This window comes from Theileria annulata, chromosome 2 (assembly GCF_000003225.4).
Source record: "Theileria annulata chromosome 2, complete sequence, *** SEQUENCING IN PROGRESS ***".
In the NCBI taxonomy this organism is placed as follows: Eukaryota; Apicomplexa; class Aconoidasida; order Piroplasmida; family Theileriidae; genus Theileria; species Theileria annulata.
This window is the reverse complement of record NC_011099.1, coordinates 1,478,001-1,502,517: the sequence shown is the minus strand read 5'-3', so window position 1 is coordinate 1,502,517 and position 24,517 is coordinate 1,478,001. Positions and strand designations below refer to the sequence as shown.

General features: G+C 33.7%; 12 protein-coding genes across 12 annotated transcripts, besides 15 other annotated features; 2 read left to right on the top strand and 10 right to left on the bottom strand.

Moving 5' to 3' along the window:
• Window positions 1-151: 151 nt before the first annotated feature.
• Window positions 152-247: a sequence feature (Signal peptide predicted for TA12045 by SignalP 2.0 HMM (Signal peptide probability 0.631, signal anchor probability 0.026) with cleavage site probability 0.309 between residues 32 and 33).
• TA12045 (membrane protein family member, putative) lies at window positions 152-1,846 on the top strand (the record flags this gene model as incomplete). The annotated part of the gene is made up of 1 exon (XM_947392.1): window positions 152-1,846. The coding sequence occupies one exon, from the start codon at window positions 152-154 to the stop codon at window positions 1,844-1,846; it is 1,695 nt and encodes a 564-aa protein (XP_952485.1).
• Window positions 212-280: a sequence feature (11 probable transmembrane helices predicted for TA12045 by TMHMM2.0 at aa 21-43, 58-77, 84-106, 116-138, 145-167, 182-204, 308-330, 345-367, 380-399, 409-431 and 489-511).
• Window positions 323-382: a sequence feature (11 probable transmembrane helices predicted for TA12045 by TMHMM2.0 at aa 21-43, 58-77, 84-106, 116-138, 145-167, 182-204, 308-330, 345-367, 380-399, 409-431 and 489-511).
• Window positions 401-469: a sequence feature (11 probable transmembrane helices predicted for TA12045 by TMHMM2.0 at aa 21-43, 58-77, 84-106, 116-138, 145-167, 182-204, 308-330, 345-367, 380-399, 409-431 and 489-511).
• Window positions 497-565: a sequence feature (11 probable transmembrane helices predicted for TA12045 by TMHMM2.0 at aa 21-43, 58-77, 84-106, 116-138, 145-167, 182-204, 308-330, 345-367, 380-399, 409-431 and 489-511).
• Window positions 584-652: a sequence feature (11 probable transmembrane helices predicted for TA12045 by TMHMM2.0 at aa 21-43, 58-77, 84-106, 116-138, 145-167, 182-204, 308-330, 345-367, 380-399, 409-431 and 489-511).
• Window positions 695-763: a sequence feature (11 probable transmembrane helices predicted for TA12045 by TMHMM2.0 at aa 21-43, 58-77, 84-106, 116-138, 145-167, 182-204, 308-330, 345-367, 380-399, 409-431 and 489-511).
• Window positions 1,073-1,141: a sequence feature (11 probable transmembrane helices predicted for TA12045 by TMHMM2.0 at aa 21-43, 58-77, 84-106, 116-138, 145-167, 182-204, 308-330, 345-367, 380-399, 409-431 and 489-511).
• Window positions 1,184-1,252: a sequence feature (11 probable transmembrane helices predicted for TA12045 by TMHMM2.0 at aa 21-43, 58-77, 84-106, 116-138, 145-167, 182-204, 308-330, 345-367, 380-399, 409-431 and 489-511).
• Window positions 1,289-1,348: a sequence feature (11 probable transmembrane helices predicted for TA12045 by TMHMM2.0 at aa 21-43, 58-77, 84-106, 116-138, 145-167, 182-204, 308-330, 345-367, 380-399, 409-431 and 489-511).
• Window positions 1,376-1,444: a sequence feature (11 probable transmembrane helices predicted for TA12045 by TMHMM2.0 at aa 21-43, 58-77, 84-106, 116-138, 145-167, 182-204, 308-330, 345-367, 380-399, 409-431 and 489-511).
• Window positions 1,616-1,684: a sequence feature (11 probable transmembrane helices predicted for TA12045 by TMHMM2.0 at aa 21-43, 58-77, 84-106, 116-138, 145-167, 182-204, 308-330, 345-367, 380-399, 409-431 and 489-511).
• A 188-nt stretch (window positions 1,847-2,034) lies between the features above and the next one.
• TA12050 (uncharacterized protein) lies at window positions 2,035-8,514 on the bottom strand (the record flags this gene model as incomplete). The annotated part of the gene is made up of 7 exons (XM_947391.1): window positions 2,035-2,721; window positions 2,874-3,344; window positions 3,412-3,525; window positions 3,631-3,958; window positions 3,992-4,063; window positions 4,125-8,393; window positions 8,438-8,514. 7 exons carry the CDS (start codon window positions 8,512-8,514, stop codon window positions 2,035-2,037), a joined length of 6,018 nt encoding a protein of 2,005 aa, XP_952484.1.
• Window positions 8,342-8,393: a sequence feature (1 probable transmembrane helix predicted for TA12050 by TMHMM2.0 at aa 21-43).
• Window positions 8,438-8,454: a sequence feature (1 probable transmembrane helix predicted for TA12050 by TMHMM2.0 at aa 21-43).
• Window positions 8,515-8,938: 424 nt separating the features above from the next.
• Window positions 8,939-9,463, bottom strand: TA12055 (uncharacterized protein; the record flags this gene model as incomplete). The annotated part of the gene is made up of 1 exon (XM_947390.1): window positions 8,939-9,463. The coding sequence occupies one exon, from the start codon at window positions 9,461-9,463 to the stop codon at window positions 8,939-8,941; it is 525 nt and encodes a 174-aa protein (XP_952483.1).
• Window positions 9,464-9,509: 46 nt separating this feature from the next.
• Window positions 9,510-9,966, bottom strand: TA12060 (60S ribosomal protein l37, putative; the record flags this gene model as incomplete). Its single annotated transcript, XM_947389.1, has 2 exons — window positions 9,510-9,664; window positions 9,846-9,966. 2 exons carry the CDS (start codon window positions 9,964-9,966, stop codon window positions 9,510-9,512), a joined length of 276 nt encoding a protein of 91 aa, XP_952482.1.
• A 249-nt stretch (window positions 9,967-10,215) lies between these two features.
• Window positions 10,216-12,094, bottom strand: TA12065 (uncharacterized protein; the record flags this gene model as incomplete). Its single annotated transcript, XM_947388.1, has 7 exons — window positions 10,216-10,392; window positions 10,423-10,594; window positions 10,625-10,695; window positions 10,763-10,881; window positions 10,915-11,053; window positions 11,100-11,909; window positions 11,969-12,094. 7 exons carry the CDS (start codon window positions 12,092-12,094, stop codon window positions 10,216-10,218), a joined length of 1,614 nt encoding a protein of 537 aa, XP_952481.1.
• Window positions 12,095-12,756: 662 nt separating this feature from the next.
• TA12070 (uncharacterized protein) lies at window positions 12,757-13,572 on the bottom strand (the record flags this gene model as incomplete). The annotated part of the gene is made up of 3 exons (XM_947387.1): window positions 12,757-12,791; window positions 12,823-12,922; window positions 12,982-13,572. 3 exons carry the CDS (start codon window positions 13,570-13,572, stop codon window positions 12,757-12,759), a joined length of 726 nt encoding a protein of 241 aa, XP_952480.1.
• Window positions 13,573-13,734: 162 nt separating this feature from the next.
• On the bottom strand, window positions 13,735-16,611 carry TA12075 (uncharacterized protein; the record flags this gene model as incomplete). The annotated part of the gene is made up of 1 exon (XM_947386.1): window positions 13,735-16,611. The coding sequence occupies one exon, from the start codon at window positions 16,609-16,611 to the stop codon at window positions 13,735-13,737; it is 2,877 nt and encodes a 958-aa protein (XP_952479.1).
• Window positions 16,543-16,611: a sequence feature (Signal peptide predicted for TA12075 by SignalP 2.0 HMM (Signal peptide probability 0.866, signal anchor probability 0.120) with cleavage site probability 0.390 between residues 23 and 24).
• Window positions 16,612-16,813: 202 nt separating this feature from the next.
• On the bottom strand, window positions 16,814-18,098 carry TA12080 (uncharacterized protein; the record flags this gene model as incomplete). The annotated part of the gene is made up of 6 exons (XM_947385.1): window positions 16,814-16,907; window positions 16,950-17,044; window positions 17,094-17,188; window positions 17,233-17,349; window positions 17,417-17,587; window positions 17,651-18,098. The coding sequence occupies 6 exons, from the start codon at window positions 18,096-18,098 to the stop codon at window positions 16,814-16,816; spliced, it is 1,020 nt and encodes a 339-aa protein (XP_952478.1).
• A 22-nt stretch (window positions 18,099-18,120) lies between these two features.
• On the bottom strand, window positions 18,121-18,789 carry TA12085 (uncharacterized protein; the record flags this gene model as incomplete). Its single annotated transcript, XM_947384.1, has 4 exons — window positions 18,121-18,247; window positions 18,289-18,532; window positions 18,577-18,678; window positions 18,711-18,789. The coding sequence occupies 4 exons, from the start codon at window positions 18,787-18,789 to the stop codon at window positions 18,121-18,123; spliced, it is 552 nt and encodes a 183-aa protein (XP_952477.1).
• Window positions 18,790-19,003: 214 nt separating this feature from the next.
• On the top strand, window positions 19,004-19,793 carry TA12090 (protein kinase, putative; the record flags this gene model as incomplete). The annotated part of the gene is made up of 4 exons (XM_947383.1): window positions 19,004-19,060; window positions 19,115-19,522; window positions 19,592-19,642; window positions 19,683-19,793. 4 exons carry the CDS (start codon window positions 19,004-19,006, stop codon window positions 19,791-19,793), a joined length of 627 nt encoding a protein of 208 aa, XP_952476.1.
• Window positions 19,794-19,817: 24 nt separating this feature from the next.
• TA12095 (sco1/2-like protein, putative) lies at window positions 19,818-20,818 on the bottom strand (the record flags this gene model as incomplete). Its single annotated transcript, XM_947382.1, has 8 exons — window positions 19,818-19,906; window positions 19,945-20,053; window positions 20,084-20,169; window positions 20,208-20,249; window positions 20,306-20,374; window positions 20,415-20,537; window positions 20,647-20,662; window positions 20,693-20,818. The coding sequence occupies 8 exons, from the start codon at window positions 20,816-20,818 to the stop codon at window positions 19,818-19,820; spliced, it is 660 nt and encodes a 219-aa protein (XP_952475.1).
• Window positions 20,819-20,979: 161 nt separating this feature from the next.
• On the bottom strand, window positions 20,980-23,795 carry TA12100 (heat shock protein, putative; the record flags this gene model as incomplete). The annotated part of the gene is made up of 6 exons (XM_947381.1): window positions 20,980-22,147; window positions 22,229-22,344; window positions 22,378-22,622; window positions 22,659-23,241; window positions 23,319-23,535; window positions 23,689-23,795. 6 exons carry the CDS (start codon window positions 23,793-23,795, stop codon window positions 20,980-20,982), a joined length of 2,436 nt encoding a protein of 811 aa, XP_952474.1.
• Window positions 23,796-24,517: the final 722 nt, after the last annotated feature.

Below are 24,517 nucleotides of genomic sequence, written 5' to 3'. Positions count from 1 at the left end.
TCTATAATGTATTTTATTTTAACAAGTAACAGGAACCATGAAAATGCCAAAATATTTTTTATAAATCTAATTTTTAAACAAATAACTGAATTAAATTAAATTTCAAACCAATAACAATCCTGATCAAAAGAACTAATATGCTAATTTAGTCATGTTGAAAAGAAAAATAAATTTAAAGCTTGTACAAAAGGCAGCAATGTTCATGGCTGGTTTTACACTGTACCAATGCCTAAGAATCGCACTAACAGCCTCGAGTTTCGCCCTTAAAAGGTTCTCAATTCCGAGAAGAAATGTGGATATTTTTATCACAAAGATCCACAATGCAATGGAAGTTGCAATTTTTCTAGGAATTCTACTAATGACTCTGTATATACTGTTCACACCTAGAAAGTACGCTCATTACAACAATGTGATCTCAGTAATAACAAACTGGCTAGTTTGCAGCCTATACTTTGTGGTTCTATACGCCTACGCAGGAAACGGGAAAATGGGCCACCTAACAATTTACTACTGGGGTCTGGTACTATCGGGATTCGCGATGGGAATGAACCAGTCAATAGTGATGTCGGTGAGTGTGGATAACATTTCGTTTTTCGCAGGCGCAATCCCGTTCGCAGGAGTTCAGGTCTCAGTCTACCACATTCTGTTCCTCAAGTTTAACAGAGGTAGGGAGAACTACGACGTCGAGTACTGGATCCTGGTGTACCAGATAATATTCGCAATAATAATATCAGCAGTTGCAGCCACGCTCTGGACAGTGGGATTTTTGGGTGAGTTCACATCCAAAAGGAGAAGAAACAGTTTAATTGATAACACTGAAATCCCTGCAATTGTGATTGCTGGTTCTGATCAAAACTCAGCACAAAATGATAAAAATATGGATAAACTTAACAAAAACGATAGTGGCAGTGATATCTATAGTGAAATGGATTCCGATGTAAGGCTGGGACAAAAGGGACTAAAAGACCTGGAACGAAGGTCCAAGCGTGTATATATAAGAGATTTAACAAGAAGATTAAGTAGATCGTTGAGTTTCTTCGTGGATTTGTCGTTTTACAAATCAGTTTGTAATGCAGCGTCACCAATTCTAATGAGCACAATAGCAATGGGTCTGGTGTACTTAGTGTTTCCAGCAATTGCGCCCTACAGGTTCACAGACCTGGTTACTGCACACAGAATAGACGTATCCATCCTCATTACTTTCATCGCCCCTGCACTCATTAATATAATCTTGTGCGCTTATCACATTGGACCTAATTGTGACTGGAGCCTTAACAAGCACTGGCACTTCGTCTGGTTGTTTGCGATCCCATATTTCATCTGCATAATCCTCTTCTTCGTGCCTATCCACTACCCTGAGTCCACATTCGGGAAACTCATGACTGGAAACACTTCTGTGCTTGCGACGGTGTGTTTCACCTTCTCACTTAGTCACGCAATTCTAAAGACGGTAGGGTTTACTGGGGCCGGTGTTCAAAGCACAACCATACCAAATCCCACCATCGTCAACAACACTGACATCAGTTTCGGCCCCAAAGGGCCTGGATTGTCGGAAAAGGAAGTTAAAATTGCGATGCAAAACTGCAAAAAGGACCGGAGCAGGAACGGACAAGTATCGTCATTTAACATTTTGTTGTCTTACTTCTTCCTAGTGGTTTTCGCCTTTTTGGGCGATGGCTACATTAAGACCATTAAGCTTTTTGAGCGTAATCGCGACTTTTGGCCCACTTACGACATGGGTTTCTTCGCTAGTACTGCCTTCTGGATTAAAAAATCGTTTAAGAGGGGTTTGAGATCCTTCGGGGAAGTCTTCACTCTAGACGTCAGAGATCAGCTTATGACTTGATACTTTAAATATAATAATTTTATTCTCTCAATACATTTATGTATTTAATATATATACTTGGTATATTATATTTTATATTAGTGGTATTAAATATTATACTATATTGTATATACTTAGTATATTATATATATATCAATAGTAGTATATATAAGTATATAGAGTTTGGTAATAGTATTAGTTTGTTGAAATCACTTTTCAAGGTATAAATCCACCAGTTTTAGAGATCCGATGAGCTCATCATCAGAGTGCGCGTTCTGAACCAGTATCTTCTTGACGGGGTCAGCGTCGGCAATCCGTATCTTACCCTTAATGTAGTTACTCATACTCTTTGGAGTCGCTGCAATTATCTTAATCATGTCAGTCACCAATTCATAAAACTTGTTTTGACTTTGAGACTCAGCTCCGGTCCGCTGCCTTTTAGATGCTCTGTCTTCAAAATCCCTAATCTTTTCGCTATCATAGTTCTCGTCCTCTTTTTTTGCCTCCTCGTCCTTGCTCGTTCTGATCATCTTGTCTATTCTGTAGGTAATGTATTCTATATTTTCATCAGCGTGGAAGAATAAAGCCTCCATTATCTCATCATCCTTTATCAGGATCTTATCACATGTCGCCTTGAGTAAATCCACTATTTCACTGTACTTGGAGCCTTTTGGACTGTTTTTTATATCCGACAAATTCCTATTCAGGTACAAATAACTATTGATGTTGAACTTTTTTTCCTCCAGAATTTCGTTCATTATGTTAACTAGCCAGTTAACTCTCATATCTCTATCCAGCTCAATGTACTTGCTAATATCTTCGCCCACTAGCACTTCCAAACACCTGTTGAAATCTTTAAAACCTGCGTCTCCACTATATGCATCCAACACTCTCATCTACACAATTATACATAATTAATAACTACACTGCTACCCCAATATATAAATAACTACACTGCTACCCCAATATATACCTAACAACCCATTATATATACCTAATATAGCTCAATATATAAAAAATGTAGATATTGTAAATATCTATTTCAAACCAGTCTGTATCTATAAATGAGTTTTTTGAAGTGATCTTCATTGAGTCCGTAAACGTGGTGTAAGTTCTTCAAGTCATCAAAGGTTTCAAGGTAAATGTTAGTTTTGTAGTGGTCAAACATGTACTTGAAGTAGAACTCAATTCCTCTTTTTTCAAGCTCTTTTCTTCTAGCTTCGCCTTTCAGACCTATCAAGTCACACAAGCGGTTAAACTTGTCCATGTCAACCAACTTGTCAACATCCACTGATGAGAAGATGAACTTTTCAAGCACTTTTGTGGTATCACTAAATGTGTCTAGTCCAAAGGAGAACCTCAATTCTCCCATATTGATCTCAAAGTCTTCACACATCTTAATGAATTGGTCTATATTTGCGAGCATTTGTGGTCCAATTTGACACTCATTGAACGTTTTATAGAAAATGAAATTGAGATGACAATACACCATTTCACTCAGTACCGTATTATAGCCCAGCTGAACACAATTATTACAAATTATAACACTTAATTCACATTATTGTACATATATATCGTTATTTTACCTGAGAAATATTTAATTTCTGTGCAAATGGTTTAATATATTTTGTAGTCAAATCCTTCAACTTTTCCCCATGGTGTTCTTGCAATACTTTCTTCACAAACTCTTGGAACACATACTAAAAAATATTACTTTTGGTTTTACTTATATATATAATTACATTTTATTGAATAATTTATAGTTTTAAATATATGTTTCTTGGTTTTGTATAATTAATTCATACTGAAAAGCATTTGGTGTGGACGATTTCGATGGATTTGTCTGAAAGTTTGAGAAACTTTTGCAGCTTTTCTAGTTTCTTCATTTGTTCATCTGTTGGTTCTTCCATAGTGAATACGTAATCGATTCTCTTTACCACTGAGAGGTAAAATGGGTCGAAAAAGAAGTCTGAGGTGTTCCCAATATCATCTTGTACTTTATCTATTGGGGCATTTGTGACTCTTAAAAGTTCCTCTTCATAACAATTTTCAAATATCTTAGTGTTTTCTTCGTCTAATTTCTTACTACTTGGGTCATCGATATTCAATTCTCTTTTCCAATCTCTTTCAGAACTAATTTATTTATTTATTTACTTATAAACTCACTTTATATCATCATTTCTTATACAATGTCTTATATACATATGCTTCCAATCATTATATCCATTCTCAACAAGCCTACAACATAATATACAATTATTTTTAATATTATTGTTATAGTATAAATAATGTTGGTTACAGTTTTGTGGATGGGAAGATTGATACAAAGTTATCCGTATGTTGTAGTGTGTTTCCTCTTCTACGGTAATTGTAAATGACCCAGGCCTTGTAAACCAGGTTAGAGTCAACGACACTCATTTTGTCTTTATCCGTTACGTACTTTTCAGGATTTAAGGGTACATAATCTGGATGGACTTCTCTATGTCCGACATGGAATTCAGTTGGGATTTCCTTAAATAAAGGTGGGAGTTTGCCCTTTTCTACCAGCATTTCTATTTCACGGCGCTCACGGTAAGTGGAATCTGAATCAACTCCGTACAATGGTAAGGTCTTGTAGATTCGCTTTTCCTCATTCTTCTCCTTCATCTTCATCTTCTGGTAATATGACATTTTTTCGCTACTCTCCATCATTTCCCAATCCCCTTTGAACTCCTTAAGTCTATCCTTATCAAAATTTCCGTAATAAGTTTCCAATACAACTTTGCTGGATTTTTCAGGGAATTTTTCAGGGGAATTTTCAACCATTTTTCCAGAAATTTTGGTTCCAGAAGAATTGGTTCCAGATGATTTTTCTACCTTACTTTCCTCAGAATTATCACTGGTTTCTAGCACGTTAAATATATCAAAGGTTCCTATGACTTCATGGCACGTGAATTTCTTGGGCTTATAGATCTTATTCTGTTGAAATGCTCTGGTGATTCTGTACATGTACTTTGTGTCCACAAGACCTGAAAGTGAGTTTGTTACAGCTCTTTTCATTTCCAGAAGTGTATGGAGGTGCTTTTCAATCAAGTAGAAATCCTCCAACTCGCTGGCTTCAAGAAGTGACCTCTTAGAATCGTACGCCTTCTCCTTTATTAGTTCACAGAGTGCATTTATGAGCACAATATCGCTAGTTTCATACTTGATTTTAATTTTTTCCAAATCACTCTTGGTCATCCTTGTAAAGTCAAGCTTAGACAAATCCTGCACTAGGCATGAAAAGGTGTAAATTCTGAAATAATTCAGAAACGTTTCCTCATCCAACTCCAGCTTATTTGAGATGAATCTCATATCAGAGTGCACTTCCCTTATATTTTCTGATATTCCCGACGTATTATTACCATCCACACAATACTTTTTGTTCATGTGATGAAAATGTATTTCCATTATTCTGTTCCTTATCTTATTCACTGTCATTTCATCCTTCGCCACGTTAAACAATGATAGACAGTGTCGGAAATTGTTATTTTCTTGGTTAAGACTCTTGTATATTATGTTGGACACTATGTTGACAAAGAATTTCGGGAAGTTGCTCAGCAGAAACTTCTCTGATACGGAAAACACCTTTGAAATGCAACTGATTATTTCTGGGATGAAGTCCTTCTTTGAATACAACTTCACCAAATCATCTCTCAAGTTTTCGATCTCATACGCTTCTCTCTTCTCTCTCTCTTCCTCCGTTTCACCAAAAATCTCGTCGAATGGCACGATCCCGTATTTATACTTGATATTTTCTTTCTTGATTCGACCTCCGTTGCTTTGCAATTCTTCTGCCCAAATTTCTATATCGTCGAGTCCTGACGACATTACTGGAGCTTGTCTGAAAAGTTGTATTTGTTCATCCGTCACTCCCATGCTCTTGAACACTCGAAAGTCATGTTCCGTATCCTTCCCGAAATCCTTGGGAGTTGTCACTGTAACGAATGGTTGGAAGTCTGTGAAGAGCTGGACCATGAAAAAGGTCATCAACATTGCATTGAATCGGTACCTTTTGACGTTTGGCGGTGGCAGCCCCATTTCCTTATCATCTAAATTGTACAACTCGCTATAATCGTCCTCTTCACCCACTTTACCCGCCATAAAGTCTTCTCCTGAAATATAATATCCTAACACTTCACATCCATATGTCTTTGGCAAGTGATTCATTAATCCCAAATAACATCCAATTGTATATATTAGTCTATATACGCTTGTCTTTGACATTGGTAAACAAATTGCATTTATGTATCTTAGGTTTGTGATGAGCTGTCTTATTTCTTCTGGCAAATCTCCAGGTCCTTCTGATTCCATGACGCAGAAATTATTAAACATGTTTTCGGGATCGAAGTCGACGAACTTTTCCTCATCTGGCAAATTGTAATCTGGTGAATCTTTATCTTTAATATCATAATATGGTGGTAGTCTAATATTCGTTAAGTCTGGCTCTTGTTCTTTAATATTGGTAAGTTGTAAGTGGAGGGAATCCTCGTTATCGCCTTTTCCCATCGGGTTTTTAAAGTCATTGAATGCGAACAATTTTATAAATTTCAAAAAGGACTTAAATGTTAGCAATACTGATACCTTTTCCATCTGCAGTCTTAAATCATGTTGGCTTATATTATTTGCTTCAGCCAACTTATTTAAATTATCTCTCCTTATTCTTGTTATCACTTCAAACATTTCTGATCTTGTATCCACGTTAACATCAAACTTTCCAAATGGGTTCTTGATCATACTTTCTACTGACATTTCTGATCCAAGTCCTTTACAAACTCTTTCCATCAATGCGTTTACCGATTGATTTTCCAATGTTTGCACATCTGAATATAATATCTTCATTACTTCTCCAAAGTAGTCCATTTCTTCCTTTTGGTCTGATAAGATGAGATATGATAGTCCCATAAATATATACTTTAATTTCCCCTTATGCCTAAATAAAAAGTCCATCAACTCAGGGTTCCTATCATACAAATAGTCAATACCCATTTCTGCTCCTTTTCCAGCTGTTAATCCTGATATCAGACTCACCAACATGTTTATTATAATCTTCGCTAATCCTTTTGACTCGGGCTTCAAACTATCCAGATAATGCTCCTTTATTATATTAGACAATTTTAATCTAGTTTCTATCTTCGGGTCATACCATAATGAGTATAGGTCTAAAAAATCATCATCGTTTGTTGGCCACTTTAGGTCTGGGTAATTATCTAAGAATTCCCTGTATGACTCTGATTTTGCTGTGACTATATTCTTCACGTCGTCCACTATTTGCGTGTCGTTTGCGTTTTTATCAAAATCTGAGATTAACTTCGGCTGTTTATGTATTCTGTGAACCACCGTTAATATTTTTTGTGCTCTTTTCGGGTTATACTTTGCCATATTTTCCAGGTGGTCAAAATACCTTTCATTCAGGAATCCTCTTATAGAACATTCCGAGAGTGGCTGGACTTTCCTTCCAAAATCCAATGGTTCTATTCCAAACACGTACTCTTTATTTCTTTTAAAATCTTTATCTGGTTTCCCTGAAAGTTTATCTTCCAGTGTCTCTATGAAATGGTTTTTTAGTTTCTTTATGTTATTGTATATCATTAGGAAGCCAAGTTCGTACATCATTCTTCCAAAGTAATCTCTCGGTGGTGGTGGTCTGTTAAGCAGACTTCTTGCAAGGCACACTAGTGTATCATCTGAGATCTCTACTGCTGGCTCGATATCCAGCTCCTCTAACACCTTTGCCGGATCTCCGTACTCTTCATATAGAGTTTCTGCTTGATTACACAGTTCTATCAGTTCATCCATATCATTTTTGTAAACATCTAATAATCTACACTCATCCACTTTTTTTTTCTTCTTGACCTTTTTTTTCCTTGTTTTTGTTCCATCCGATTCTATTATCACATCTTTTTCTTCATCATCTTCTCCTCCTTCTCCCCCTCCTCCTTCTTCACCTTCATGTTGTTCATCACCTTCTTCATAATCTCCTTCATCATCTTCATAAACTTCTTCAGCATCTTCTCCACTATCTTCATAAACTTCTTCAACTTCTTCAACTTCATCACCGACATCCTTTTCATAATCTTCACCATCATCCTTTTCATAATGTTCATAACCTCCTCGATCTTCTTCATCTAATTCATCATCCTTTATAATATATTTTTTACTTATTTTATCTTTTAGCATTGTTATTCTTACTCCACTGCACATGCTACTGCTATTTATGAACAAATATTGAAATTTGGTCCTACACTTTCCCCTCAAAAACCCCTTTATACTACTATTGAATACATTACTGGTACAAATATTATTATTTAAAACGTTAAAAATGGGTTCCGGGGCATAATTAAATATTAGAGAGGAAAATTTCTCTTGTAACGATGAAAAACTCCTACTATTCAGTGCGGTACTGGTTGATAACGCCAGGTGTCTAGGGAAGGACGGTGTGTTAATATAGTTACATGGGTTTCTAATGTGAAGTGAGTGTACTAGTCCCAGAATCTTTATGTATACATTTACACAGATGAGAATCCATAGTTTGAACTGGAACTTCATACTGACATTGCGATTAAAACTGGAAAATAATTTATTATAATATACAAAATGTTTACTTTCAACATTTTGACAATTTTATATTGAATGTTATTTGTAATTTCAAAATAGTGCCACATACACATTAGGATTCCACTCGGCACTTAGTAATTTTTAACCTATATTTGTATTTCTTATCTTTTTATTTTCAATTTAAATTTATTAAAATTTGTATATTATTGTTATTTTTTAAATGTGTGCTTTTCTATTTTACCATATCATTACTATATTGAATTATTATCTTCAGCTCAGAATTTGTGATAGATAATGGTCAATAGGAATTTGGATTCTTTAGATGTAGATGAGAGGCTAGAATTAACCGGATGTAAAATGCAATATGATAAATTACAGAACTGTATTGATATGTATGATAGGTATTGCCTAATAATTAAATAATTAAGCATTTTATTTAATATTTATGGAATATTGTACAAATTAGGGACTGGAGGAGGTGTCAATTAGAGTTAAAGGAGCTTTCAAAATGTCTTGAAAGTAAGAAATCTCGTTGATTTACTCTGAAGTCAGTTTAACTTTAATGAGATGATTATTTGAATTTTCTGGAAATTTGAAGAAATCGTTTAGTATTTCATCTGTGAGTTCTCCCAGGAACTTTGGATTTACGGATTCAACTTTACAGTTGATTGGTGAGTAAAAGTCGAAAAGAGTCTTGGAATCCTCAACGCTGAATAGGTAATCACCTTGATTCAAATTTTCCTCGTCTGTTATGGTTATATACACAATTTCCTTAAAATCTTTAAATTTATTGTTTGTTACACCTAAATAATAGATTCCCTTTTCTTCTGTGTTTTTAAGATAATAATCATCTTCCAACTCCTTATATACAGATTTTGTTGTCCCATACTTTACTCTTTTATCTATTCCATGATTTATATCATCTTTAATTATATGATTTATTCGATATGTTTTATATGTATAAAAACTATTTGAAATGTATGGCTTGCTCAAAAAAATATTCGATATTTTTCTAATCAAGTTTGTATTAAAATGGTTATAACATCTAGGAAGTGGTATCATAAACTCAAGTATAAAACGGAATTAATATGTACTGGTATCGAAGATATTACTTCTTGGAGGGTGGTTTAGTTCCTTCACGGAACCCATTTTTAAAGCGTCTCGGCATTGTTTTCAAATACCTTTTCCTTCCAGTTCCTGTGGTCTTCCTTCTCTTGGCCTTAAATGACCAATTGTAATGACGGGTCTTGGCGTCAGGATATCCTAAAAAAACATTATATTCAAAATACATACTACAAACTATATAGATAAAATTTGTAAAATAAAATTATAATATAACAATAATATCTAAACTTGTGGAAAAGTTAATTATATATGTAGATATGGGTATAATTCTACTATTATTATAGAATCAAAGCATAAAAATAAATAAACAAAAGCTTACCACATGAGGCACATCTTTTTTTTGTGTCATGAAACGAGCGATTTCCACATCTCAGGCAGAGAGTGTGGGTTTTACTGTTACAAAGACCGAATGATCCTGTACCCTTTCCACATTTACCCATTTTGTTTAAAAAACTTTAATCTTCCAACTAAATTTGTTTACTAAAAAGGATTATGAAAAACTATATTTTATAAAAGTTGGAATGTAAAGAACAATTTTTATGAAAAATAATATACTTTTGACCCCCACCCTCTATTACAGCTCTCGTCAGTCAAGAACCAACTATACAACTTTATCACATATAAATTCAATATCATAATACACAAAATATAAATTTTAAGTAAGAATATAGTATATTGCATGAGAAAAATTAATCTAATGATATATCCATTGTCGTGATGAGTTGGTTTGTGTTATACTTGAATTTGTTATCTAAAAGAGTGTTTGTATAGCTCAATAGGCTTTGGAGATCCAAGTGTTCCTTTTGACATCCATCTACCAGTTCCTGTAGTCTTTTAATCATTTCCTCATCGAAGTCCTTTTGCTCCTGAATCAATATAATGTGTAATATTATTACCATGACTTTAGCATCCAAGAGAGCGTTTATGATCTTTATAACCTTTTTCACATCCTTTGTTTCTCTTTCCACTTCTATTTCTGTTATTTTGTCCAAGAGATTGCTTAACATCACTTTGAAAGTGGCTCCGTCAATTTCGCTTTTAAATGCTCTCTTAAACTCATTATCTGACCTAAAAAACATTGAATCAGTTTTAAATTACCCTGTGGTGTATAATAAGAAGTCGTCAAGTAGTGAAATATCACTTTTTACCAACTTTACTGCTCCAATTTCCTACAAATTAACTTATACAACTTAATCTTTGTGGTAAATAGAAACTGTATAACTGGATATATATTACTGGCAAATGTATGCATTTGAGTATCTTTTTAGCGCAGGTTCTGAGGTTGTTATTGATGATGTAGTCTACGAGTTTGTTTGTGATTACCACTTCAGAAGAGTCAATTAATGCCTCAAGTTCTAAATCTTAAAATTAAGAATCCATCAAAATACCAATAGGTTCTGGGAAGGTTTTATAGTGATCGTAGTAGGAAATGGTTTCAGTAGGGAGTTCTCCGTAGAATGACAACACCAGAAACTTAAGCTCCTCATTTTGTATCAATATTTTATACATTCCACCATCATACATCATCTAAACATTTGTTATTAACATTTTGACTATATTACTTATAACTTACTGAATGAATGTGCTTAACGTTGTAATCCAGTTTAAGCGTAAAGGTGTGAAAAGTGGTTTCAGAGTAAAGCTCATAAAAGTTGAAATTGAGTTTATTTTCAAGTACACTAACGGTGCATACAATATAGTCATTTACTAGTCTAACTAGTTGACAGTTTTTAAAGAACAGTGTATACTTCTTGGACAGACTCGGTAGAGGTATATTTTGAGAAAAAGGATAATCTTGTGAATCTTTATCCTTTGAGATTACAAGGAAACAATCATTAAAAATGGCTAGCAGATCTTCAGATAACAGAGCCTTGATAACTCTCACTCCTACATCCTCAGTCAAAAAATCATGTTTTAAGAGCTTCATATCATTACCTTCCAATCCAACTAAACAGTACTTAACTACAGATTCAGTTTTGTATACACAAATCACTGCACTCTTATTCTTTACAGCCATTTCCTCAATATTTTTATTCCTAATTCCACTAATATCTACACCAGGATTGTAGTTAGTTTCATAGAAAAAGTCGAGGTAGATGACCTTCGAGTCACACCGGTCATTGTACTGTTCCAGAACTACAACCTTTTTCTTAACTCTAAGTTGCAGTTGCTTCATTTTCTTGCAAATTAGCACCAATAGCGGGTACTTTGAGTGAAGTGGTAAAAAATCTAGAATTCTCTCCCTGAACTTCTTTTCTCCAAAGGTTTCGCTTTGCAATAATTTGAAAAGTTTATTTCTTGATGAAAAATAAACTTCACCGTTACTTCTTCGTATACTTTCACATTGTTCAGGGAGTGAATATGAGTTAACAATTCCACACTCCTAAGTTATTATGAATCAAAATGTTATATATTGGTAATATAAATAATACAAAAACTTACATTGGCTTCTAAGAGTTGCGATTTATTTTTTATACAGAAATACTTGTCATTTTGAGACAAATATGTAGAATCTTCACTTTCCAGATTTAAATCTATGGAATCATATTCCGTAACTAAAGATTCCATTATATGTTACATTTAAAATCAAATTTCAAAGGGTTTTATAAACATAATAATACATAGTGTAATGTATAATACATAATATAGTACAAATTTATAAAATAATAGAATATTATTTCAAAATCATTCCCCATTGGTTGAATCTAATAAAATCCATTTTTTTACTTTTCACATTTTAAATTTATCATTACTTTTACTTATATCCAATTTTATTTCAAAATTTAAATACAATTTAATGGAATTTGTTTAATAAATCTCTTGAATCGCTAGGAAATGATTATTCCTGTTCGTTGTTTTACTTGCGGTAAAGTTATCGGACACTTGTGGGAGAAATGGCTGGAAATGCTGAAAAAAGACGTTCCTGAAGGGTAAGAATACTATATTCAAAACTACTTAATTATTCTATTTGATATAGTTTTATAATGAAATGGTTAGGCAAGCCTTGGATAACCTTGGCTTAACCAGGTACTGCTGTAGGCGGATGATTTTAACTCACGTTGACTTAATAGAGAAGTTACTTGTATACAACAGTAAGTTTGCTCATTTAATTATTAATTTTTAGTCTACGATAAAAGGAATAACGAAGTTCTTTAACATCGTCTAATTTATAAAATTATATTCTTAAATTATATATTAGGCTATATTACATTGTATAATTTACAAACTGTTTAATTTTGATTATTCTCTTCCTCCTGCTTCTTCACTATACATTTTATTAGTAAATAGAAACTTACTTATCATTTCTCTGAAGTGATTTAGGATTTCGTTTTCTCTTCTCATTCTACTCTCTAACTTTTCCAAGGCCTTTGCCTTTTCTTGCTCAGCAGTTAAGACCTGTAATATAATATTTCCTGTATAAATAACTATAATGTAGAAAATGGGCAAAAAGGTACCAATGACTCCTTTTTGATCCTCATCCTGTTAATGGCCTTGTGCCTTGATCCACTCATAACGTAGCCGATTTTCTCAAAATTTTCAATTTGTTCTGTGGTAAGTCCAACCTCACCCCTTCTAGGTATTCTCTTCCCCTTTTGGATATACTGTGCAATTGCATCTCCCTCACCGGGCATGAGTTCACCTCCATAACTTACTTTCCAATCCAGAGAGTTACTAGTTTTCAGGGGTTGGGGTCCGTATTCCTCATCACTATCACTTTCAGACTCATTGTCCTCATCACTTTTCTTATCAGTGGATGTTATATCAGAATTGTTAGGAACTTCAAGGGATTTATTCAAATCACCAGTCGATTCACAAGTTTTATCTTCATTTTCAGTAGAATAATTTGATTTATTTATAGAATTATGTTTTATTTCTTGAGATTTGCGATGTTTTTCTAAAAATTTTGAGTATACGTCGGGACTCGAGCTTCTTGACCTTGCGTACACATCTTCACACTTTATTTTCTTCCTGAACCTTTCTTTCGTTCTTTTTTCCATCCATCTTGTCCTTTTTTCATGTTCCTCCTCGGTTAATCCAAATTCCATAAATATTATTTCTGATCATGTTACTTATACAAGTTCATGGAATCCCGTTTTTATTCAATATAAAAGAAAACTTACACACTCGCAATAGTATGCATTATAAATATACTTAGATGTGTAGTACTATGAGTAGAATATTGTACATTAAAAATTTAAGGTGTAGTCCTAAGAATCAACATCAAAAGGGTGGTGATGAGAGGTATAATTTCTCCTATGATAAGAGTCTTTGGGGTACTGATTTAAATTTCCCGAGGTTTTATTATTAATATCATAGGTTAGAATAGCTCCCTTACTTGCTGCATTTTTTTGTTTGAAGAATTTGTCATTTTCGGCAGTTTTCTTTTCTGGGTGGTTTTCAACCACGAGAACAACTTTATTTCCAGAGGTGTCACCGTCTGGGTCCCTGTGCAACCTAACAAAAAGAGGAGATTGAGACATATTGTCCTTAACGCTTGTTGAATTAAACTTATTATTATCATAATCATATTCTGAGTATTGTATCCCCTTAAACGTGTGATCATCTCTGACGTTCCAAGGAACGCTGTAGCTCAATACTTCGTTATGTTCAGTCACGTTTAAGAGTGTGCTATGCCTCGCCAGGGGTTCAATGTCCACAATCATCTCCGCCTTATCGTTCTCTTTAAATGTGAATTGATTTGTTCCACTATCAAAAGAGTATTCATACAGTTTTGTGTGCTTGTCCCACCTTTCTATATTAAGAATCCTCAGCGTTCCGGTTTCAGGCTTTGAGGAAACGTTAACCATTCTGGTGAAGACGTTATTATCATCATCAGCGATGACAGTGTCTCCATAAACTACTTTTCCTATTTTCTGTGTCAACTCGTCCTTTACTCTTACATTGTACACTATTCCGTAGTTGAATACTATAAACTCGTCGAACGTAAATACTCTCGACTTTTCCACAGGAGTTGGATTGCCGTCTGAATCAGTAGGTTTTGGGGCGTTTTCATATAATTTGGCCAGGTCCAATGTATTCGATTGTTTTTTCTGTATTTCTATGCTCATTATTCCATGCTTTGAAGTCTGGGCATACATCTTTAACCAGCAGTCTGAGTAATCACAGTCCTTGAGAATAATATACGATTGGGTTGTTTTGGGCAGTACGATAAACCTGGATGTAAGGTCCATGTCAAAAGGAGTTATAACTCCATCGTTGCAAATTGTAACGTTTCCTATAACGTGCGTGAATATTTTCTTGTAATTAATTCCTACAAAGTAGTAATCACCCAAGTCACATATGTCGAAGTTGGATAAATTGGAAAAGTTATTCTTGCTAACGGATTCGTAGAACAATGAAACGTCAAACTGGACTGGTTCCTTACCCTTAGTTACAAAGACTTGGTCATTCTTCTTGAGTGAATTAACCATTACGAAAGTCTCGAAAAAGCTGAAACCTCTCCTCGTTATGGAATGAAGTTCCATATGCTTATTATCCATTATCAAGTATTGTCTTGAAACGAAGAACCTGTTTGGGCAAAAATTGACCGTGTCGTAGCTCAAACTCCCCAGCTTATCTACGAACGTGCTCGGCTTTACGAACAGGTTATTTTTTGAATCAGTAAAATACTTGGTAACATGGGCTGTAATTTTATGCAAATCTACCTTAACTGGGTCTTCAACTGCTAATTTTAACTTTGTAGGCTCACTAGTTGTTGACCCATCCTGTTCAGTTGAACTAGCCTGAGTTGGTTTCTCTGGTTTAAATAAATACTTTTTGAACTCTCCATTATAACATTCGTCTCTTACTAGAATTCCATCTTTACAAGAGTAAACTTCCCTGTTAAAAACTCCTTCGCCTTCCTCTATCACAAGATTATTCTTATAGTAAATCTTCCCAATTCTGAAGTCTATATCATTTGATCTCACTCTAATTTTATCTACAGAGTCTTCTTTTTCCACGAGATGCTTGTAAGAGTGTTCATCCGAGGGTTTTGGGTCGGCAAAATCCGTTACATTGAAGTCAATTAGTTTTTTTACGTGTTCAACGTATCCATTTTCAGTCTTTTTGAAAACCTTAACGTTGTATATTTCCGAGTTCTTTTGAAGGTCAAAAACCGTCAAATACTTATCTCCTCTCACTTCTTGTGTCTTAACTGAAATACACAAACTATTCGGGTTTTTATATAGATACTCAATTCTGCCTTGAGATCCATTTTGTGGCTGTTTCGAATCATCCAACACGTCAAGTACTCTTACATTCTCGTTACATCCATCAAAGAACATGCAGTCATTTCCACACAATGATGCGATTTTAGAATATTTGTTTGTTTTCGATGGATTAAAGCTTAAGTTTGTAAATACGTGCGATTTCCTAAATGCATATTCTTTGTTCTTGTCGACGACAAACGTTTCTTGGTTAACAATACCAAACTTTGGTATAGTTTTAACAAGAAACGAATCATCTTGTACCAGTACAGCTCTATAAAATACATTCAGACTATCAAGCAAAAGTTTATCTTTACACTTTATTTCTCCTACAGTTTTAAATTTTGCGATTTTAACATGGCTCTTTCCACGTATATCTTCTTTAACTATATCTCCACAAATATCAAGATCTACTTTATCGTATTCGAACCTTTCATATTGGTTTTGATCATTTTTCTTAAATCTATCCAACAACTTTGCATCTTTAAATAATGTGTGGACCTCGACTATCAGTTCAAAATCTGTACCTACATCACCTGATCCTTGGTCTTTTTCATTTTTAAATATATCATGCAATTCCGGGTTATAATCTCCCTGCTTGGGAAACTTTACTAGAACAACAAATCTCTTACTGGCGTTAGATTCAGGCTGTCCCAAAATCTCATTTGTTCCATCCGACACTTTACCCACACATTTCCCCGAATATTCATGAGAAGCATTCAGAAGTATTCTCTTATAATTTGGGGATTTTAATTCATAGAAATCTGCAGATACATTCGAAATATCTAGGTTGATAAACTTATTCTGGTCATCAGCACCTGATAGGATAATGAAAAATGACACACATATAAGTATAGATTTTATATACAATCCCATAATAGGGGTTTACATTTATTTAATTATATATTCAGACAAATCATAACTGTTTGATATCATTTTAATAATTCCATGATTACACACCCCATCCATACCACTTGTTTTTTTCGATTATTGTCAAAATTTACTGGATTAACTATTAAAAACCATCAATTTTATCAATCTATCTAATATTCTATTAAAAAATTCATTAAATTTAAGATTATGTATTTTTTAGATGCTCATCTACATTCCTTTTCAAATCTTCGTGACAATTTGTACTGTTCAGGATTGTCTTCCAAACCTTTAATTTCCACCTAATATTTAAATTACAAAATCCTTCAATTTTTGTAATTTACCTTGGCGAACCTTCCAGGGAATTAATGAAGGTTTCGGTTCTCTCCGAAATAAGTCCAGTCACATCAATTGATGCCATAAAGAGTCCCCAAGATGCCTGGAAAAGAACTTCCGCCTAAGTAAATCTAAGCTTTAAACTATGTTACATTGCAGTTTTTTGAGATCCTTGGCTCTATTTTTGAGTACAAATCCATGTTTCTGTATCCGTATCTACCAAATGCCATACAAGCAGAGCTCAGATCTAAGCATTATTTATGCTTTTATTTTATAGTATTATTGTATTACCTTGTTCGTTTAGTTCATCTATATAGTCCATGAATTTCAAATAAACTGTATTGCATATTTCCACGTCAGTATATCCTGAGTTATACAGGTTCCACAACAGGTTCACAATGTCATTTCCTAAAAATTAGCCGTTTATTCTGAAATTTATACGGTACAAAAGTGAATCATTTAAATGTAACCTTACCATTTAGTGAGTATAAAACGTTTGGAACTTGGTTTGCTATTGATTTAAAAAACTCTTTCTGTGTATTTTGCTTCAAACGTCTTGAAAGAACCCACAGTATATCCAAAAGTGACTTGGCGTCAAGTTCCTTAACTCTTCTTTGTAGTTCCAAAACTGCAACTACATACTCTCCTAATTGAATATATTATTCAATATAAATTTGTATGTAAATAAATATGGTATAAAAATATTTACCTGAGTCCTTATTATAAATATGAAATGATTTAAGTATATTTGCGATATCAGAGACGCTAAGCAAATGAATGGATTCTTTGAACCTTTTACTGTAGACTATCCAAAACCCTTTTGTCTTGGGTTTTAATGTTTCTTTGGAAAATTTATCTTCTGAGCCACTAGATTCATCAGGGCACATTATTTTGTCATTTTTATTCATAAAGTCATTTGAGGACTCTTTGTACTCTAAATATTTTAGTTGTTTTCCAGTGGATAGGTAATTATTAATTAGTTCCATGGAAGTTTTCCTTAGTTTTTCCGAATTTGCAAAGCACAAAACGTTCCAATAATCCTTCCGAATCGGCCGCAATTTAAATCTATAGTACCTGTTCGGTCCATCAAGTGTAGGAACTGGAAGGGGGTTTGATACAGGATGGCCAGGACCTAGGAGTCGTCTCGTAATAAACATGGGTTACGCTTTTATTAAAACTTCATTTAAATGTTACAAACTGATGGGATCTCCAGAACAGCAGTCTGGCCTTTGATAGATTTCTAAAGCTTATTTTAGTTGTATTAATACTTTCCAGAATGTATAGGCCCAATGAATCAAAGTCATGCCTTAATATTGATTAATATATAAAGAGATTGTATAAACAAACTTGGAAATCCACTTAGAAAGAGGGTTGTTATGATGGATGGAATTGGAATGATTTATTGAATTTAAATAAAGCTTGTAGAAATCTACAGCTGCTGGTTCTCTTGATGCAACGAAGTAAAACTCAGGATCAACCTTGTCGTATATGGCATAAATGATTCTTTTAGCATTCAGAAGTGGTTGATTATTAACACATAGATCACTTTGGCTTATTCCGAGGAATTCGCGCCCCGGACGGACTTGTAATGCTGAAATTTAAATTTAAAAACTATATCAAATATAGAACACACACCTAAGTTATGTAATTTTTTAACGTGATTAGGAAGCAAATTCGGATTCTCCAGCAATTTATGGCAATTTGACACCAGGGATTCTAGTTCATTTGATGTTGTTGCTAAAAAACAATAAGTATATAATTTATGTTACCAGTTGACAAGTATTTGTTAGAAATGCTTTTAAAAAAATTAAATCGGTAATATTGTTTAAAATTATGAAAAAATAACATTAAAAAATAGATTCTATAAATATATGGATTCTACACATAAAAATGAAAATTTATAAATTAAAATAATATAATTCACTATTAAATTATATATTTTTATAGAATCTAAGCTTAATCGCACAATAATTCATCAAGTTTGATTTTGATTTAATTTTCGAATATATCAATCTTTAAGCCAGCACCAATCTCACACATATGTTCACATCTAGTATTATAAATGTACAAGGATACTGACCATATAATAGCTCAGGGAGCAGAAGCTGTTTGTTTATTCGTTATTAACACACTAGTTATACACAAAAGAGACTCCGAAAAATGGATTGTTTAGGTTGTCAAGAAGGTTCAGTTTTTGGGCAAGGAATGTGTATTGAAGAGACGACTGCCTAAGTTATTCCGACACACTGATCTTGATCAGAGTTTAACTCGAAGCCGTATGGTCGCTGAGTGTCGGAGTACATACAAATTAAGAAAAGAAGGAGTTTACGTACCCGTGATATATCTTGTAGATTTCTTAAAAAGAGAAACTATTTATGAATACGTTCAAGGGGATACTGTAAACTTTTCCATTTCTAACTCAACCTTTAATTCTTACCATCTCATTGGTGAAAATATTGCTTTGATGCATAACGCCAACATTATACACGGAGATTTAACCACCAAGAATATGATTATGACAAACGATGGACTACTTTGTATCATAGATTTTGGCTTGAGCTTTTTTTCTACAATATCGGAGGTATTTCATTTATTCAACCTTTGATATTTTCAACAACTGCAATATTCTAATTCTTACAAAATATTATAGGACAAAGCTGTTGATTTATACGTCTTGGAACGATGCTTGACCCCCTCAGAGGTATTTCTCAAAATAAATCTGTATGTAACTATACTTTCAGTTTGAGAAGGTTTTAAACTCATACAAGTCAGTTGTTTTTGAGTCTGACGAGATAATACGTAAACTCGAGGAAGTTAGGCTTCGAGGTCGTAAAAGGGACCTCACAGGATAATGTTATACACTTTTAAAACGTAATTTACTTTTTAATTACATTAGATATTGCTTTGGCCATCTCCTGGGAGTTTGTGTTTTTCCCGTAAAACTCCAAAAAATTACCATCCTTATCTATATTAAAATTTTAACAGGGCTTAAACGTTGCTAACCCATTAGGTAGTGTATTATTGAATGGTCAATAAGGTAGTCTTGTTCGGTTGCTTTGATCCCCTCATTATAATACACTCGGAACTTTCTGGTTACATCTTTAATCATTTCCTAAAGATTGTTTGATAAATTTGAAAGTACTGGCGTTCCTGTTAGTGCCACGAGTCTAGGGTGGTAGTCCTTTACATAATTTTTAAGAACCCTGGGTACATCTCTCTTAGGATCAACTAAAAGTAAACATTTTTATATATATTTAAAATTTTACCTGAAATGAAAACTGGTTGTATAATAGGCCCAAACTGCTTATCTAAAGTTCGTTAATTAATTTTTTAAAAAATGTATTGAAAAATTTCAAAATGTTACCTAGAGTATTGACAACTTGAGTCTGTTTATCCATCTCTTCTGGGCATATATCAGGGCAATTGCAGAATCCTATTAGCATTTTAAGCCAAATAGCATGAAATTAACTAACCAAAGTAGATTAGCATGTATTTCCCCTTAAATTCTTCGGAGGATCTTGTAACTCCGTCCTGGTCAATTAGTTTGAATGATCCTCCCAATTGAGGTGTGCCATATCTCTCTTCAGTTACAATTGCTAAATGAATAAAAATGTTAAAGTCGAGATTTTAAACTTAAATAAGTCCAAATTTGGCTAAATTCATACCTAGTTTCTGATTTCTCTTCTTATTGAATGTGTAGTATACTCCGGCTCCTACAGCCCTAAAAATATTATTAATACACTTCACTTACCCACAAACTGCGATATTTATCAATGCTCCTTTGAATGTTATCTATGTTTAATATTCCAAGGATTCCAACTAACTTTGATTCCAGGGTTTTGACTAGTTGAGAAGGTTCTTGTTCCCCTAGGAACATATCTAATTTTAGTTTTCAGACCATTAAGCATTTTAATTTTATTTTTTCTAGATAATAAATTGAGTTAGATTGCAGTTACTAACACACGACCCAACTTAGAATCTAGGTACTCCAGGTATTGTTTAATGAATAAAAATGTATTTTAATATGAACAAATTACATTATTTTGCCATTTCTTCTTGAGATTTACCATCATCTACTTCCATTTCGGTTTCCTGATTTTGAGATTCAGGTTCATTTTTCTGTACATCTTCTGGTTCTGTGACTTCCGGTTCCTTTGCAGGTTCAGGTTCTGATTTGGGGTGTTCTACTACCTTATGTTTCTTGATTAGTTTATCCATTTCATCTTTAACGTTTCTTAGTTCTTGATCTAGTTGTTCCATTGTGTATAGGGGATTGTTATATTTTGGCATATTCTTTTCCCTTTCCACAAGTTCCATGGTGTTATTGCTTAACATGTTCAGTTTATTTGAGATTGAAGCTCTTTCATTCTCTGGCACGTTAAGCCATGAATTGTCAGTGCCTACTGAGTATTGATGCAGGTTACTTAGTCTTGAGAAGAAAGCTGACAAATTCTGTTCCTTGTTTAAGTAAACGTTGTAGTTGTTTTCAACCTGGTCAAAGTGCGAGGTTAGGGTTTTATACATCTTTTCTAGGTTTTCTAGCGTAGCTGTTCTGTTTTCATATAGCCAATTTTCAGTTTCGTTAAGCTTATCGATGACCTGGTTCATATTCTTCGGATCCACAAAATCTTTATGTGTCGTTTGCAGTTTATCCCTTACTGTGTAAACGTAGGTTTCTAGGTCATTTAATGTTCTGAGTCTGTTAGTTTCATGAAGATCCCTTTTCTTTTGCACTGTTTCATTGGTTGAAAGTTTATCTGTTTCTAGTATAAATGGACTCATTACACTGACATCTAATCCTTTACAGAATGAGAATAGATTAACTGTCTCGTCAAACTTGAACTTGATTATCCAACCTTCTGCATCTCTGTCCAGTGCATTTTTGTTTGCATTAGTTCTTCCTGTTTCCTGCTGAAGTTCCTTCTCTACTTTGCTTAAGTATTCCTCCACTTCAGTCATGTTCACTTCTTCCTCACCTTCCTTCTTCTCTTCTCCCTTCTTTTCGTTAGTTTTGTCCCTCGTGGGACTGTATTCCGTAACTTGAGATAATGTGTACTGGAATGTTTGGAGTTGGTTTTTTGAGGTTATTCTCGGGTCATCAAATGACGTGAAAACTGTGAACGGAGGGTCCAACTTGACTTTGACTGTAAAGACTTCGTTGTAATTTGTTCCCACGTTCGCCACTGTAATTATCTCAGCATTATGCCTATAAATTATTTAAATATTAAAATATTAGTTATTTAAAATTGTTTATATTTTAAAATTATTTATATAATTAGGATTATACATTTGTTGTTGTGAGAAGGGTCCCAGTCCTTGCAAAAATGTCACTGTAAATGGTCTCGACAGCTTTTCTATGACATTGTACTTCCTAACCATGTAGTGTTTGCTATTTATTGCTCCCTATGAATTAATTTTTTATTTAAATAAAAGTACCTGAAGTACACATCCTCTTGCTATGGATTCATCTGCGTTGAGTGTTTTGCTCACTGGTTTGTCGAACACGTGTGATATCAACGCCTGGACACATGGTACTCTTGTTATCCCTCCAACCACCTCTACTGAATCTATCGACTCCATGGTCCTTCCTGACACTTTAAGTGAGCACATTAGAAGCTCTGACAACCTGGGCAGGAACTCTCTTGAGCAGAGCACTTCAAATTCTTCTCTTTTCAAGTTGCCTAAGAATAATTAATTATTAATTTATTTATAATTACCGTTTAAATCATAATCTTCCATCAAACATTCCAGGGAGTATGATGATTCTGAGTTTGCTGATAAAACTCTTTTAACTTTAGAAGCTGTTGCTTCAACCTTCAGTCTCGTCTTTGGGTTCCCCAGCGGGTCCAATTTATACTTTTTGTTGAATTCTTGGCACATTTCATTCATCAGAAGGTACTCTAGGTACCTTCCTCCTAGGTCTCTATCTGAGAGTTCTGATAATATTACACAGTATGTTGCGAAGAAATCAACGATTGCCACTGTTGTATGTGAGTGTCCTATATTAACCAGTGCTACTGTTGTTGCTGTTTCATCGTTAAGTTGCTTTATTCTATACATTCCGTAATCCATTGCCATTGCAAATCCTTCCGAGACTAGTCTAAGGCAGTTAGAACCACAGGCTCTTACGGACGCCACCAACAGACTTTTTTGGTACTCTGAGAACCAGCTTGGATAAGACATCACCACTTCTCTACACACTCCTCCTGTGTACTTCTCGGCTAGGTCAGTCAGGTAGTTGACGTATCCAACCAGAGCTGAGACTGCAGACACATTCACAGTTTTACCGGCATTAGTAACCTATAATAAATTTACTTGTGTTATATACTATCCACTTAACTACTATCTATCTAAAAAATAACATTATTTGTTTTTACCTGATATGATAATTGTCCCTTTTCATCTACTACTAGAGGTGTTGAGCTGAAGAATTTATCCAATTCTGTTATGTTCCAATTTTCATCTTTATCTGAATTCAAGTTCAGGCCGAGTATGTTAAGGAATCCACGGCATGTGTTTTTGAAATTTGACACAATTTGGGTATTTGCTTGTTCACCAAAGACTCTTTGGTATTCTCCATATGATACACAGGTTCTAAATCAATTACTTAGTTACGGAATCTATAACTACTAAAAAGAGTGTTAAATATAGAATCAATCTACTAAAATTTTAATACCAAAAAATAAAATAAGACAGATTACATAAAAATCCACAATAAATGAGTAAGGCGTGGATAAATGAACTTACGGTGTATATCTTTGAGATACATCGTTCAGAACTATATCAATAGCTCCCCTTGAGATTGTTGCGACGGTTGAGGTTGATGATCCCACATCTATACCCAGGACTGGCATTTTAAAAAATATATTTATGAGAAATTTAGTATATTGTTGAAAGTAAAATAATTTAAAAATACAGTATATAACAGGAAAATAGGGTAAGTCAATTAAGGAAACTTAACACATGGGCTGGAACATCTGAAAACAATATATCTTAGAATAATAATTTCAAATAAACACATAATAACTTTAATACTGATTTGTTAAGTACATAAATAGCATCAGTGGGGGTTGACACTTATGAAATTGAGCTAAATTGATTGTTTTATCATTTTAATTTAATATTAAAACATTTTTAAAATAATTATAATTTCGGTCGTATCTTAACTTGTTAAATAAACTATTTCAAAATTTTTAACTTATCACTAGTATTATACCATATTTTAATCTACATATTTCCCCTTTAATAATAGCATTTTACAACCATTTAATAATTATTTAATTAATTTTAACTATTTCTATACTTCCCATGTAGTTAATATCTATGTTTTCTCTTATTTATTAAAGATTCCACACTGGATTCCACTGTGTGATTAATCTGAGTGGAATCAAGAAATAAGAAGCAACCTTATTATATACATAAAATATAAGCATAAGATAATCTGACTGGAGTTAGATAACAATTTTAATATAATAAAAGTTATGGAATCTTATATTTAACAAATTTAATAGTACAGCAGCAAAACAAGTTATACACAAATATTTAGCATTTAACTAATAACTATTGTATTAATAAA